This window comes from Amphiura filiformis, chromosome 13, assembly GCF_039555335.1.
Source record: "Amphiura filiformis chromosome 13, Afil_fr2py, whole genome shotgun sequence".
NCBI lineage: Eukaryota > Metazoa > Echinodermata > Ophiuroidea > Amphilepidida > Amphiuridae > Amphiura > Amphiura filiformis.
In genome coordinates this window covers 4094257-4108418 of record NC_092640.1, presented here as the reverse complement: position 1 = coordinate 4108418, position 14162 = coordinate 4094257, and the positions used below count along the sequence as shown (strand labels likewise).

The following is a 14162-nucleotide window of genomic DNA, read 5'->3' as shown; positions in this document are numbered from 1 at the left end:
TCTAATTTCTAATCTCGAATGTCTAAAAATGCAAATTTTTGGGTCAAAAATGTTCAGGAAGGTCAAAAGTGGTGTCATATTACTCCAGGACACGTGATCTGCGTAGAAAAGTGGTTTTTAGCTCGAAATTTTGCGAAATCATGAATGTCTTAATATCTAATCTCGAATGTCTAAAAATGCAAATTTTTGGGTCAAAAATGTTCGGGAAGGTCAAATATGATGTCATATTACTCCTGGACACGTGATCTGTGTTGAAAAGTGGTTTTTCGATCGAAATTCTGCGAAATAACGAATGTCTAAAAATTGATATTTTTTGGTCAAAATTTTTCGAATGTCTAAGGTGGTGTCGAATGTCTAAAAATGATGCCCAATGACTCCATGACACGTGATCGGTGTAGGAAAGTGGATTTTCTGCGGAATAACGAATGTCTAATTTCAAATCTCGAATGTCTAAAAATGCAATTTTTGGGTCGAACATTTTTTGATGTCAAAAAGTGGTGTCAGATGACTCCATGGCACTTGATCGGTGTAGAAAAGTGGTTTTTATATGACAATTTTCGGAAATCACGAATGTCTAATTTCTAATCTCGAATGTCTAAAAATACACTTTTTTGGGTCAAATATTTTCGGGAAGGTCAAAATGGTGTCATATTACTCCTGGACACGTGGTCTGGTTGAAAAGTGGTTTTTAGATCGAAATTCTGCGAAATAACGAATGTCTAAAATTGAGATTTTTTGGTCAAAATTTTTCGAATGTCTAAAGTGGTGTCGAATGTCTAAAAATGATGTCAAATGACTCCATGACACATGATCGGTGTAGAAAAATGGATTTTAGATCGAAATTCTGCGAAATAACGAATGTCTAATTTCTAATCTCGAATGTCTAAAAATGCAATTTTTGGGCCAAAAATTGTTTGGTGTCAAAAAGTGGTGTCAGATGACTCCATGGCACTTGATCGATGTAGAAAAGTGGTTTTTATATGACAATTTTCGGAAATCACGAATGTCTAATTTCTAATCTCGAATGTCTAAAAATGTAATTTTTTGGGTCAAAAATGTTCGGGAAGGTCAAAAGTGGTGTCATCATATTACTCCAGGACACGTGATCTTTGTAGAAAAATGGTTTTTAGCTCGAAATTCTGCGAAATCACGAATGTCTAATTTCTACTTTTGAATGTCTAAAAATGCAATTTTTGGGCCAAAAATTGTTTGGTGTCAAAAAGTGGTGTCAGATGACTCCATGGCACTCGATCGATGTAGAAAAGTGGTTTTTATATGACAATTTTCGGAAATCACGAATGTCTAATTTCTAATCTCGAATGTCTAAAATGTAATTTTTGGGTCAAAAATGTTCAGGAAGGTCAAAAGTGGTGTCATCATATTACTCCAGGACACGTGATCTTTGTAGAAAAATGGTTTTTAGCTCGAAATTCTGCGAAATCACGAATGTCTAATTTCTACTTTTGAATGTCTAAAAATGCAATTTTTGGGTCAAAAATTTTTTGATGTCAAAAAGTGGTGTCAGATGACTCCATGGCACTTAATCGATGTAAAAAAGTGGTTTTTATATGACAATTTTCGGAAATCACGAATGTCTAATTTCTAATCTCGAATGTCTAAAAATGCAAATTTTTGGGTCAAAAATGTTCGGGAAGGTCAAAAATGGTGTCATATTACTCCAGGACACGTGATCTGTGTAGAAAAGCGGTTTTTAGATCGAAATTCTGCGAAATAACGAATGTCAAAAAATTGAGATTTCTTGGTCAAAATTTTCAAATGTCTAAATGTCTAAAAATGATGTCAAATGACTCCATGACACATGATCGGTGTAGAAAAGTGGATTTTAGATCGAAATTCTGCGAAATAACGAATGTCTAATTTCTAATCTCGAATGTCTAAAAATGCAATTTTTGGGCCAAAAATTGTTTGGTGTCAAAAAGTGGTGTCAGATGACTCCATGGCACTTGATCGATGTAGAAAAGTGGTTTTTATATGACAATTTTCGGAAATCACGAATGTCTAATTTTTAATCTCGAATGTCTAAAATGCAAATTTTTGGGTCAAATATGTTCGGGAAGGTCAAAAGTGGTGTCATATTACTCCAGGGCACGTGATCTGCGTAGAAAAGTGGTTTTTAGCTCGAAATTTTGCGAAATCACGAATGTCTTAATATCTAATCTCGAATGTCTAAAAATGCAAATTTTTGGGTCAAAAATGTTCGGGAAGGTCAAAAATGGTGTCATATTACTCCAGGACACGTGATCTGTGTAGAAAAGCGGTTTTAGATCGAAATTCTGCGAAATAACGAATGTCAAAAAATTGAGATCTTTTGGTCAACATTTTTCGAATGTCTAAAGTGGTGTCGAATGTCTAAAAATGATGTCAAATGACTCCATGACACATGATCGGTGTAGAAAAGTGGATTTTAGATCGAAATTCTGCGAAATAACGAATGTCTAATTTCTAATCTCGAATGTCTAAAAATGCAATTTTTGGGCCAAAAATGTTTAAATGTCAAAAAGTGGTGTCAGATGACTCCATGGCACTTGATCGATGTAGAAAGGTGGTTTTTATGACAATTTTCGGAAATCTCGAATGTCTAATTTCTAATCTCAAATGTCTAAAAATGCAAATGTTTGGGTCAAAAATGTTCGGGAAGATCAAAAATGGTGTCATATTACTCCAGGGCACGTGATCTATATAGCAAAGCGGTTTTTAGATCGAGATTCTGCGAAATAACGAATGTCAAAAAATTGAGATCTTTTGGTCAACATTTTTCGAATGTCTAAAGTGGTGTCCAATGTCTAAAAATGATGTCAAATGACTCCATGACACATGATCGGTGTAGAAAAGTGGATTTTAGATCGAAATTCTGCGAAATCACGAATGTCTAATTTCTAATCACGAATGTCTAAAAATGCAAATTTTTGGGTCAAAAATGTTCGGGAAGGTCAATAGTGGTGTCATATTACTCCAGGACACGTGATCTGCGTAGAAAAGTGGTTTTTAGCTCGAAATTTTGCGAAATCACGAATGTCTTAATATCTAATCTCGAATGTCTAAAAATGCAAATTTTTGGGTCAAAAATGTTCAGGAAGGTCAAAAGTGGTGTCATATTACTCCAGGACACGTGATCTTGCGTAGAAAAGTGGTTTTTAGCTCGAAATTTTGCGAAATCACGAATGTCTTAATATCTAATCTCGAATGTCTAAAAATGCAAATTTTTGGGTCAAAAATGTTCGGGAAGGTCAAAAATGGTGTCATATTACTCCAGGACACGTGATCTATGTAGAAAAGCGGTTTTTAGATCGAAATTCTGCAAAATAACGAATGTCAAAAAATTGAGATCTTTTGGTCAACATTTTTCGAATGTCTAAAGTGGTGTCCAATGTCTAAAGTGGTGTCCAATGTCTAAAAATGATGTCAAATGACTCCATGACACATGATCGGTGTAGAAAAATGGATTTTAGATCGAAATTCTGCGAAATAACGAATGTCTAATTTCTAATCTCGAATGTCTAAAAATGCAATTTTTGGGCCAAAAATTTTTTGATGTCAAAAAGTGGTGTCAGATGACTCCATGGCACTTGATCGGTGTAGAAAAGTGGTTTTTATATGACAATTTTCGGAAATCGCGAATGTCTAATTTCTAATCTCGAATGTCTAAAAATGCATTTTTTTGGGTCAAATATTTTCGGGAAGGTAAAAAATGGTGTCGTATTACTCCTGGACACGTGATCTGTGTAGAAAAGTGGTTTTTAGATCGAAATTATGCGAAATAACGAATGTCTAAAAATTGAGATTTTTTGGTCAAAATTTTTCGAATGTCTAAAGTGGTGTCGAATGTCTAAAAATGATGGACAATGACTCCATGACACGTGATCGGTGTAGGAAAGTGGATTTTAGATCGAAATTCTGCGGAATAACGAATGTCTAATTTCAAATCTCGAATGTCTAAAAATGCAATTTTTCGGGTAAAAAATTTTTGATGTCAAAAGTGGTGTCAAATGACTCCATGGCACTTGATCGGTGTAGAAAAGTGGTTTTTAATATGACAATTTTCGGAAATCACGAATGTCTAATTTCTCATCTCGAATGTCTAAATGCAATTTTTGGGTCAAAATTTTTTGATGCATGTTTAACATTAACATTTAACGAATGTTTAAAATTGAGATTTGTTGGTCAAAATTTTTCGAATGTCTAAAGTGGTGTCGAATGTCTAAAAATGATGTCAATTGACTTCATGACATGTGATCGGTGTAGAAAAGTGGATTTTAGATCGAAATTCTGCGGAATAACGAATGTCTTGATCGGTGTAGAAAAGTGGTTTTTATATGACAATTTTCGGAAATCACGAATGTCTAATTTCTAATCTCGAATGTCTAAAAATACACTTTTTTGGGTCAAATATTTTCGGGAAGGTCAAAAATGGTGTCATATTACTCCTGGATACGTGGTCTGTGTAGAAAAGTGGTTTTTAGATCGAAATTCTGCGAAATAACGAATGTCTAAAAATTGAGATTTTTTTGGTCAACATTTTTCGAATGTCTAAAGTGGTGTCGAATGTCTAAAAATGATGTCAAATGACTCCATGACACATGATCGGTGTAGAAAAGTGGATTTTAGATCGAAATTCTGCGAAATAACGAATGTCTAATTTCTAATCTCGAATGTCTAAAATGCAATTTTGGGCCAAAAATTGTTTGATGTCAAAAAGTGGTGTCAGATGACTCCATGGCACAAAAATGTTCGGGAAGGTCAAAAGTGGTGTCATCATATTACTCCAGGACACGTGATCTTTGTAGAAAAATGGTTTTAAGCTCGAAATTCTGCGAAATCACGAATGTCTAATTTCTACTTTTGAATGTCTAAAAATGCAATTTTTTGGGTCAAACATTTTTTGATGTCAAAAAGTGGTGTCAGATGACTCCATGGCACTTAATCGATGTAAAAAAGTGGTTTTTATATGACAATTTTCGGAAATCACGAATGTCTAAATTCTAATCTCGAATGTCTAAAAATGCAAATTTTTGGGTCAAAAATGTTCGGGAAGGTCAAAAATGGTGTCATATTACTCCAGGACACGTGATCTGTGTAGAAAAGCAGTTTTTAGATCGAAATTCTGCGAAATAACGAATGTCAAAAAATTGAGATTTCTTGGTCAAAATTTTTCAAATGTCTAAAGTGGTGTCCAATGTCAAAAAGTGGTGTCAAATGACTCCATGGCACTTGATCGGTGTAGAAAAGTGGTTTTTAATATGACAATTTTCGGAAATCACGAATGTCTAATTTCTCATCTCGAATGTCTAAATGCAATTTTTTGGGTCAAAATTTTTTTGATGCATGTTTAACATTAACATTTAACGAATGTTTAAAATTGAGATTTGTTGGTCAAAATTTTTCGAATGTCTAAAGTGGTGTCGAATGTCTAAAAATGATGTCAATTGACTTCATGACATGTGATCGGTGTAGAAAAGTGGATTTTAGATCGAAATTCTGCGGAATAACGAATGTCTTGATCGGTGTAGAAAAGTGGTTTTTATGACAATTTTCGGAAATCACGAATGTCTAATTTCTAATCTCGAATGTCTAAAAATACACTTTTTGGGTCAAATATTTTCGGAAGGTCAAAATGGTGTCATATTACTCCTGGATACGTGGTCTGTGTAGAAAAGTGGTTTTTAGATCGAAATTCTGCGAAATAACGAATGTCTAAAATTGAGATTTTTTGGTCAACATTTTTCGAATGTCTAAAGTGGTGTCGAATGTCTAAAAATGATGTCAAATGACTCCATGACACATGATCGGTGTAGAAAAGTGGATTTTAGATCGAAATTCTGCGAAATAACGAATGTCTAATTTCTAATCTCGAATGTCTAAAAATGCAATTTTTGGGCCAAAAATTGTTTGATGTCAAAAAGTGGTGTCAGATGACTCCATGGCACAAAAATGTTCGGGAAGGTCAAAAGTGGTGTCATCATATTACTCCAGGACACGTGATCTTTGTAGAAAAATGGTTTTAAGCTCGAAATTCTGCGAAATCACGAATGTCTAATTTCTACTTTTGAATGTCTAAAAATGCAATTTTTGGGTCAAAAATTTTTGATGTCAAAAGTGGTGTCAGATGACTCCATGGCACTTAATCGATGTAAAAAGTGGTTTTATATGACAATTTTCGGAAATCACGAATGTCTAAATTCTAATCTCGAATGTCTAAAAATGCAAATTTTGGGTCAAAAATGTTCGGGAAGGTCAAAAATGGTGTCATATTACTCCAGGACACGTGATCTGTGTAGAAAAGCAGTTTTTAGATCGAAATTCTGCGAAATAACGAATGTCAAAAAATTGAGATTTCTTGGTCAAAATTTTTCAAATGTCTAAAGTGGTGTCCAATGTCTAAAAATGATGTCAAATGACTCCATGACACATGATCGGTGTAGAAAAGTGGATTTTAGATCGAAATTCTGCGAAATAACGAATGTCTAATTTCTAATCTCGAATGTCTAAAATGCAATTTTTGGGCCAACAATTTTTGATGTCAAAAGTGGTGTCAGATGACTCCATGGCACTTGATCGATGTAGAAAAGTGGTTTTTAATATGACAATTTTCGGAAATCACGAATGTCTAATTTCTCATCTCGAATGTCTAAATGCAATTTTTTGGGTCAAAATTTTTTTGATGCATGTTTAACATTAACATTTAACGAATGTTTAAAAATTGAGATTTGTTGGTCAAAATTTTTCGAATGTCTAAAGTGGTGTCGAATGTCTAAAAATGATGTCAATTGACTTCATGACATGTGATCGGTGTAGAAAAGTGGATTTTAGATCGAAATTCTGCGGAATAACGAATGTCTAATTTCTAATCTCGAATGTCTAAAAATGCACTTTTTTGGGCCAAAATTTTTGACGTCAAAAAGTGGTGTCAGATGACCCCATGGCACTTGATCGATGTAGAAAAGTGGTTTTTATATGACATTTTTCGGAAATCATGAATGTCTAATTCCTAATCTCGAATGTCTAAAAATGTAATTTTTTGGGTCAAAAATTTTCGGGAAGGTCAAAAATGGTGTCATATTACTCCAGGACACGTGATCTGTGTAGAGAAGTTGTTTTTAGATCGAAATTCTGCGAAATGACGAATGTCTAAAAATTGAGATTGAAGTTCCAAAATTTTGAGTATTTTGGCCAAAATTTTCGGATGTCCAAAATTCGTGTCAAAAAAATTTAGAAGACTTTAACTATACATAAGAGTTGTTTTTAGGTAGAAATTTGGCCAAATAACGAAGATACAAAATTATGACATTTTTGGCCAAAATTTTTGAATCCCCCAAAATGGTATCAAAAGACTTAAGAAGACTTAAACTATACAAAAGAGTTGTTTTAGGCCGAAATTTGGCCAGATAACGAAGATCCAAAATTTTGAGTAATTTGGCCAAAATTTTACGATGTCCAAAAATAGTGTCAAAAAACTGTAGAAAACTTGAACTATACATAACAGTTGTTTTTAGGTCGAAATATGGCCAGATAACGAAGATACAAAATTTTGACATTTTTGGCCAAATTTTTCGGATGTCCAAAAATGGTGTCAAAAGACTTAAGAAGACTTGAACAATATATTGAAGGTTTTTTGGTAGAAATTTTGCCAAATAACGAATAACAAAATTTCGACATTTTTGGCCAAATTTTCGGATGTCCAAAAATGGTGTCAAAAATGTAGAAGACTTGAACTTACATAAGATTTGTTTTTAGGTAGAAATTTGGCCAGATAATGAAGATACAAAATTTTGAGTATTTTGGCCAAAATTTTCGGAGGTCCAAAAATGGTGTCAAATATATGTAGAAGACTTGAACTATACATAACAGTTGTTTTTAGGTCGAAATTTGGCCAGATAACGAAGATACAAAATTTTGAATATTTTGGCCAACATTTTCGGATGTCCAAAAATGGTGTCAAATATATGTAGAAGACTTGAAGTATACATAAGAGTTGTTTTTAGGTCGAAATTTGGCCAGATAACGAAGATACAAAATTTTGAGTATTTTGGCCAACAAAAGACTTTAGAAGACTTTAAGTATACATAAGTTGTTTTTAGGTCAAAATGTGGTCAGATAACGAAGATACAAAATTTTGACATTTTTGGCCAAATTTTTTCGGATGTCCAAAATGGTGTCAAAAGATTGTAGAAGACTTAAACTATACATAAGAGTTTGATTTTATGTCGAAATTTGGCCAAATAACGAAGATCCATAAATTTTGTATATTTTGGCAAAATTTTTTGGATGTCCAAAAATAGTGTCAAAAATTGTAGAATACTTGAACTATACATGACAGTTGTTTTAGGTCGAAATTTGGCCAGATAACGAAGATACCAAATTTTTGAGTATTTTGGTCAAAATTTTCGGATGTCCAAAAATGGTGTCAAAAGACTTACGAAGACCTGAACTATACATAACAGTTGTTTTAGGTCGAAATTTGGCCAGATAACGAAGATGCACAATTTTGACATTTTTGGCCAAATTTTTTGGATGTCCAAAATGGTGTCAAAAGATTGTAGAAGACTTAAACTATACAAAAGGGTTTGATTTTAGGTCGAAATTTGGCCAGATAACGAAGATGCACAATTTTGACATTTTTGGCACAAATATTTGGATGTCCAAAAATAGTGTCAAAAATTGTAGAAGACTTGAACTATACATGACAGTTGTTTTAGGTCGAAATTTGGCCAGATAACGAAGATACCAAATTTTTGAGTATTTTGGTCAAAATTTTCGGATGTTCAAAAATGGTGTCAAAAGACTTACGAAGACCTGAACTATACATAACAGTTGTTTTTAGGTCGAAATTTGGCCAGATAACGAAGATACCAAATTTTTGAGTATTTTGGTCAACATTTTCGGATGTCCAAAAATGGTGTCAAAAGATTGTAGAAGACTTAAACTATACACAAGAGTTTGATTTTAGGTCGAAATTTGGCCAAATAACGAAGATCTAAAATTTTGAATATTTTGGCAAAAATTTTCCAATGTCCAAAAATAGTGTCAAACAACTGTAGAAGACTTGAACTATACATATAAGTTGTTTTTAGGTCGAAATTCATAAAAATAAGGAATTTCAAAAATTTTATATTCAACGTATAGAATGATTCAATTGCGAATGTCTAATCTCTAATCTCGAGCCAACTTCACCTCGCTGAACTAGCGCAGCGCTTTCATTGACTAGCACGTATAATTAGCGTCATGCTTTCATTGATTAGAACACAAAAGTGCAACTTTTTATTTGGTCTTTTCGGTAGGTTTTAGATCACCGTTTCTCTAATTCTCAACCAATTTCAACAAATAAGGTCTTGAATCAGAGCTAAAGAGTTCCGGTATTACCTGCTTGTTTTAATTCTGACATATTTGTCTTTATTTAGGATATACAGAGGTGAACATAACTGGTACCTTAATTTTTTGGCTTACTGTATTATGTTAACTTAAGGTTACTGCCTCTTTTGAGGTTTTGAGCAAAAAAATGGGATGATTTTGCCACATTAAGTATCAAATTTGGCCCAGAAATAATCATCGGAAAAATAAAAGTTATACCTCATCTTAAAGGTAAAGGTTTATGTATTATTATTTATTTATTATTATTATTATTGCTATTTTAATTTTCAGACTCTGATTGGGACTGGGAGTGAATGAGCTGGGTCATTGATTATAGCTCTCGCTATTTTTTTTTGGACCAGTCATTTCATCAATTTTCCTCATTCAGATTTCTAAACCAAATTGTAGTCATCTATAAAACATCCCATAATAACATTCTTGCTATTCAGTTTTGATATCTCTACTTCAGAAATAAAATTACAAGTTGTAGAAAACCTAAATTTATGACTGAAATTTGTATTTTTCAAAAATTTCTTAATGAGTCTAGCTTTCATTGCTTGTGTACTTTGCTACTCACAATCAAATGACTGCAACTGGTTAAATTCCTGATTTTCCTGGCAAGAAGACACGGAGAAATTTATATTTCACGCCCGGCCATGTGTTTACGTTTCATGGGGTCATGGGTCAATCCGGCAAATCGGGATGCACACACTTGGAGAAAACTGCCGCGGTTGTATATCCCGTTTGGAACATGATTGACCAACGATGTTATGAATGTTAGAAGCTGTGGTCAGAACAGGGCCAGTGTTTCATATTTCTAGTCAGAACAAACCAAGGGCAAAATTAACAATTTTATAACAAGAATGGATATCGTCAGCCTACTACGATAATTGCCTTACTTTTTTTTTGGTAATTTTGAGTACAAAATATGGTTTAACGATGCATTTGTAAATCATATGATTCACCAATCTTTGCTCAAGAACAAATAGACCTGGCGGGGGGCGCTATCATTTTCTTCGGAAGGGGGTCCCAAATATACAGAAGGGTTCAAAAATTTTAAGGATAAAAAATATGGGGGTCATAACATTTTCGATGACCAAAATGTAGGGAGTCACAAGATGACAGATAGTGTGGTTATTTCATTCAAAAAGACTGATTTGAATGATTTCAATACAATTTTAGCCTGTTTAGGCCTATGGGATAGGCCTAAGGGCTGTGCAATTTACCCCGGGGGGTAAAACTTCCACATGACTCGCCAAAATCGCTTCCCCCTCTCGGCCGCCAAAATCGCCCCCCCGTCGGCCCGCCAAAAATTCTTTGCCCCCTCCCCCTTGAACATGCCAAATTAATAGGCCTGTCAGCGCTCCGAGCAGGAAAATTTGAGCGTTTCCGTACTGTTTTCCCAAGCCATTTTAGAGTGTTTTATTAAAAGGCGCCCCATGAATGCGTGCCAAAAATCGCTTGGGGAATTGCTTGCCCCCTTTCGGCTCGCCAAATATTTCTTGCCCCCCCCCCCGCCAATTTTACCCTCCCCCAGGGGTCATAATTATTGCACAGCCCCTAAGGTGTAGGCCAATCAGGGGGTCATAATGTTTTGTTGCCGAAAAAGGGGGTCGTAATTTCATTGCCGCCGACTTTTTTTTAATTTCGGACCACCCTCCTTCCAAAAGCAGTAAAAACCTTTGTGTTGGATCTAATTTGTATTAAGTTATGAACCGACATATTGTCATGGGAAGTTATTTTGTGTTTTTGTTATTTTGTATTTTAATCAGAAGGCCTATTGGACTATTTTCGAAGTTTAGATTTTCGGATCCCTTTGTAGGCGTATATCCTGGTGGGATGGAGGATAAATCCCACTAATATTTTGCCAGGGTAGATGTTCCATACAATCACCCTCCCAATGTTGACGCCTGTATGTGGGTTTCTGCCAGGGTTTCTGACCAATTAATTAACCTCATTGGCCATTTTAGCTAGCCCCCAAAGTGCAAATTTTTGCACGCTCAACGCGAATTTATTCCACTTTTGCATCTAGTAAAAAACCTTCCAACCCCCATCCCCCCAAATGTCAAAAAGAAATCTACACCACTGCGCGCTATCCCTTTGCCGCCTCTGCTGCCCTTCTTTTTTGCCACCCCAAAAGCCCCTCCCCCCAGTAGGCCTACGCGAATGACGGGTATGGTCGTTAGGCGTATGATTATGGTTTAGGCGAAGTGACACATAAAAACCGGCCCTAGGCATGCGGGGGGGGGGGGAACAAGTTGATATTTTTTAGACGGGGGTGGAAGCTCCAGACTTGAAACCCGTAGGCCTACCCATTGCCATTTGACCGTGGACAGGTAGGGAGGGGCCTACCCATTTCTAAGGATTTTCTCAAAAATATAGACACATGTCTAAAGTTTTCTTCATAGGCCTAGACCCATTTTCCCCGAAAAGATCGAGATTTACGGTACGGGGGTTTAACGGACCCATAAGGATTTTCAGCAAAAATAGGGACCCATGTCTATAAGGATTATTTGCAAAAGCGCAATCCCCGCATGCATTTGGCAGTATGGGATTACCCCCCCCCCCCCTCCCTTGCCGGATGCAATAGGCATGTCCATTGTCATTGAATAATGATCAATAGACCTTCAACAATATTTGGTTGATCATTTATAATAATCATTTTTGTGAGCCCCGGGATTCAGTAAATCTAATACTAGTATTATCCCATATCTTCCATATAAATATGTTTTCACAGCACTTCTTGCATGCCCGGGCTGCATGCAAAACAAAACACTACTGCAAGTTACCGGGCGCGGGCCCTGCTGGGCGCACGGTTTCAAGCACAGCGATATCCCGATTCCCGTTCGTACATCCCGTTTTGATATTATATGCCCAATTTGACGAGTTTGCCGGACTGACGTTCTAATCGGAAACGCTTCAACTTGAGAGTTAGTCTCCTTCACAATCGGTTTATGCTGTGGTTTACGTCGTTCTGAACACACGTCGTTCGTCCTTACAATATGCAGTCTGGACTCGAAACTAAGAGAGTAATTGGTGCATACCATGGAGCTTTTAATAAATGGACCTCACGCAATACAATCGGAGTTTGTTTTCATTAGCAACGGGAGACAAAATAGGGGGAAATTACACATTGGCACTTTTTTCAGGATTCATGTTATTTTATATGAAGGGTATGTATGTCTTCTTGTCAAAAATAAAATAAAAAAAATGTCCCTATGTCAAGGTCATGACCCAAGAGAATGTCCCCTTAATGATCTAATAATCTGAAGATAATAGGTTGATGCATCTGGGAGTTATTGTTGTTTAAACGAAGATCGACGTAATCATGGTTTTACTTACACAACACAAAATGAATAGGTTCACTGCTTGAACTACTTATTGCATACATCTCACCTCAGTCTACATAACATGGACTTGCTTTACACATGCTTTTAGAAAGATAGTTCCTGAAGTCCCTGCCTTACGCCTCTGATAGTGTGAGTTGATGCCCTATCTTGAATGTAACTCCCCATATCAAATTTTGAAACATTGCAAGTTATAGCATGTTTGTATGGGATACTCGTTGCTCTTGGAAACTGTCTTCTAAATCTTCTCTGCACTTCTCCATAGCATCGTGAAAGCACGCTGAAGTGTGGAATACTTTGCAGCCATTCCAATAACTTTTACCAGTTCTAACCTAACATACACTGTCAACAGTCTATAACCATTCTGACACACCATCTACTTAGTAATCTCAAACATCGTATTCAAGTCAATAATATTACTCTCAACCAATAATACTGATTAGAACATTTATAGTAATTATTATAAATGAAGAAATAGGCAAGCAAAATAAATAAACATTTCTATGATTTTCAACATATCATTCTCACAAGGTAGTAAAATAGAGCTTTGAAAATGGTGCGTTATACCGATCCAGCGTTACGATGAACAGAATGTGCTATCTTTATGATCTTAAATCTTAGAGAATAATCTTAAAACTACTATAATTTCAAATATTTAAACAATTATGCCCAAACTGGTACAAAAAAGTAAAACAATCGGCAAAAATGATAAGTCGTCGGTACCAATCATTTTGATTTTGATATCTCTGACCACATCTTTTAAGTGTTTAAAAACACATAGAATGGTTTAGACCGAAGCAATCTAAATTATAACTAATAAAAAATAACGATTAACGATGTTAATAATACAGCGCCAACTTACCTACTCCAAAAATGTTAGGAGGTCCGAAAATCGCATGATACTGGTGTGCTGCATATAAATCCACACCATTACCCAGTGAGCTGCTTTTACACCCATCATAAGAATAGGTTACATCAAAGTAAAAGTTTTTATAGATGCCATTTTCAATCCGTTTTTGAACTGTTTCATACGCCAAATAAAAAGCAGGTTGTAAGCGAAGATAACTCAGCATACTGGTAGTGGTATTGCACACAAAGTATAACACTCGTACCTCTGTAGAATCTTTGTCAGCCTGTGCTACTATGATATAAGTGTTCAACGTGCATAGAAAACTAATTGCCAGGAGCAGATAACAATACTGCTTCTTTGTGCCCATTTTTATGCCAAGTGAAAATATGATGGTTATAGAGTAAGCTTTTCAAAGACGATTTGGTCTTTTGCGCAGAATCAACTTAATGCGTCAAGCAGTATAAACAGATATACATGCCTTTACTCTTCCAAACTCGGTTGACTGCTTTAATGTACATCTAACATAAAACAATAACTACCCAGTTTTGTATTTCGTAAGTCGTTCAATAAAACAATTAGCCGATACATTTTTGGCGGAA

At 35.3% G+C, this 14162-nt stretch overlaps 1 protein-coding gene across 1 annotated transcript in view; it reads right to left on the bottom strand.

Moving 5' to 3' along the window:
- The window catches only part of LOC140168779 (atrial natriuretic peptide receptor 1-like), an 82078-nt gene extending 68148 nt beyond the window's left edge, over window positions 1-13930 (bottom strand). Inside the window, exon 1 of the mRNA XM_072192189.1 lies at window positions 13576-13930. Coding sequence (XP_072048290.1) covers window positions 13576-13930 — 355 coding nt within the window. The remainder of the gene's footprint in view (window positions 1-13575) is intronic.
- Window positions 13931-14162: the final 232 nt, after the last annotated feature.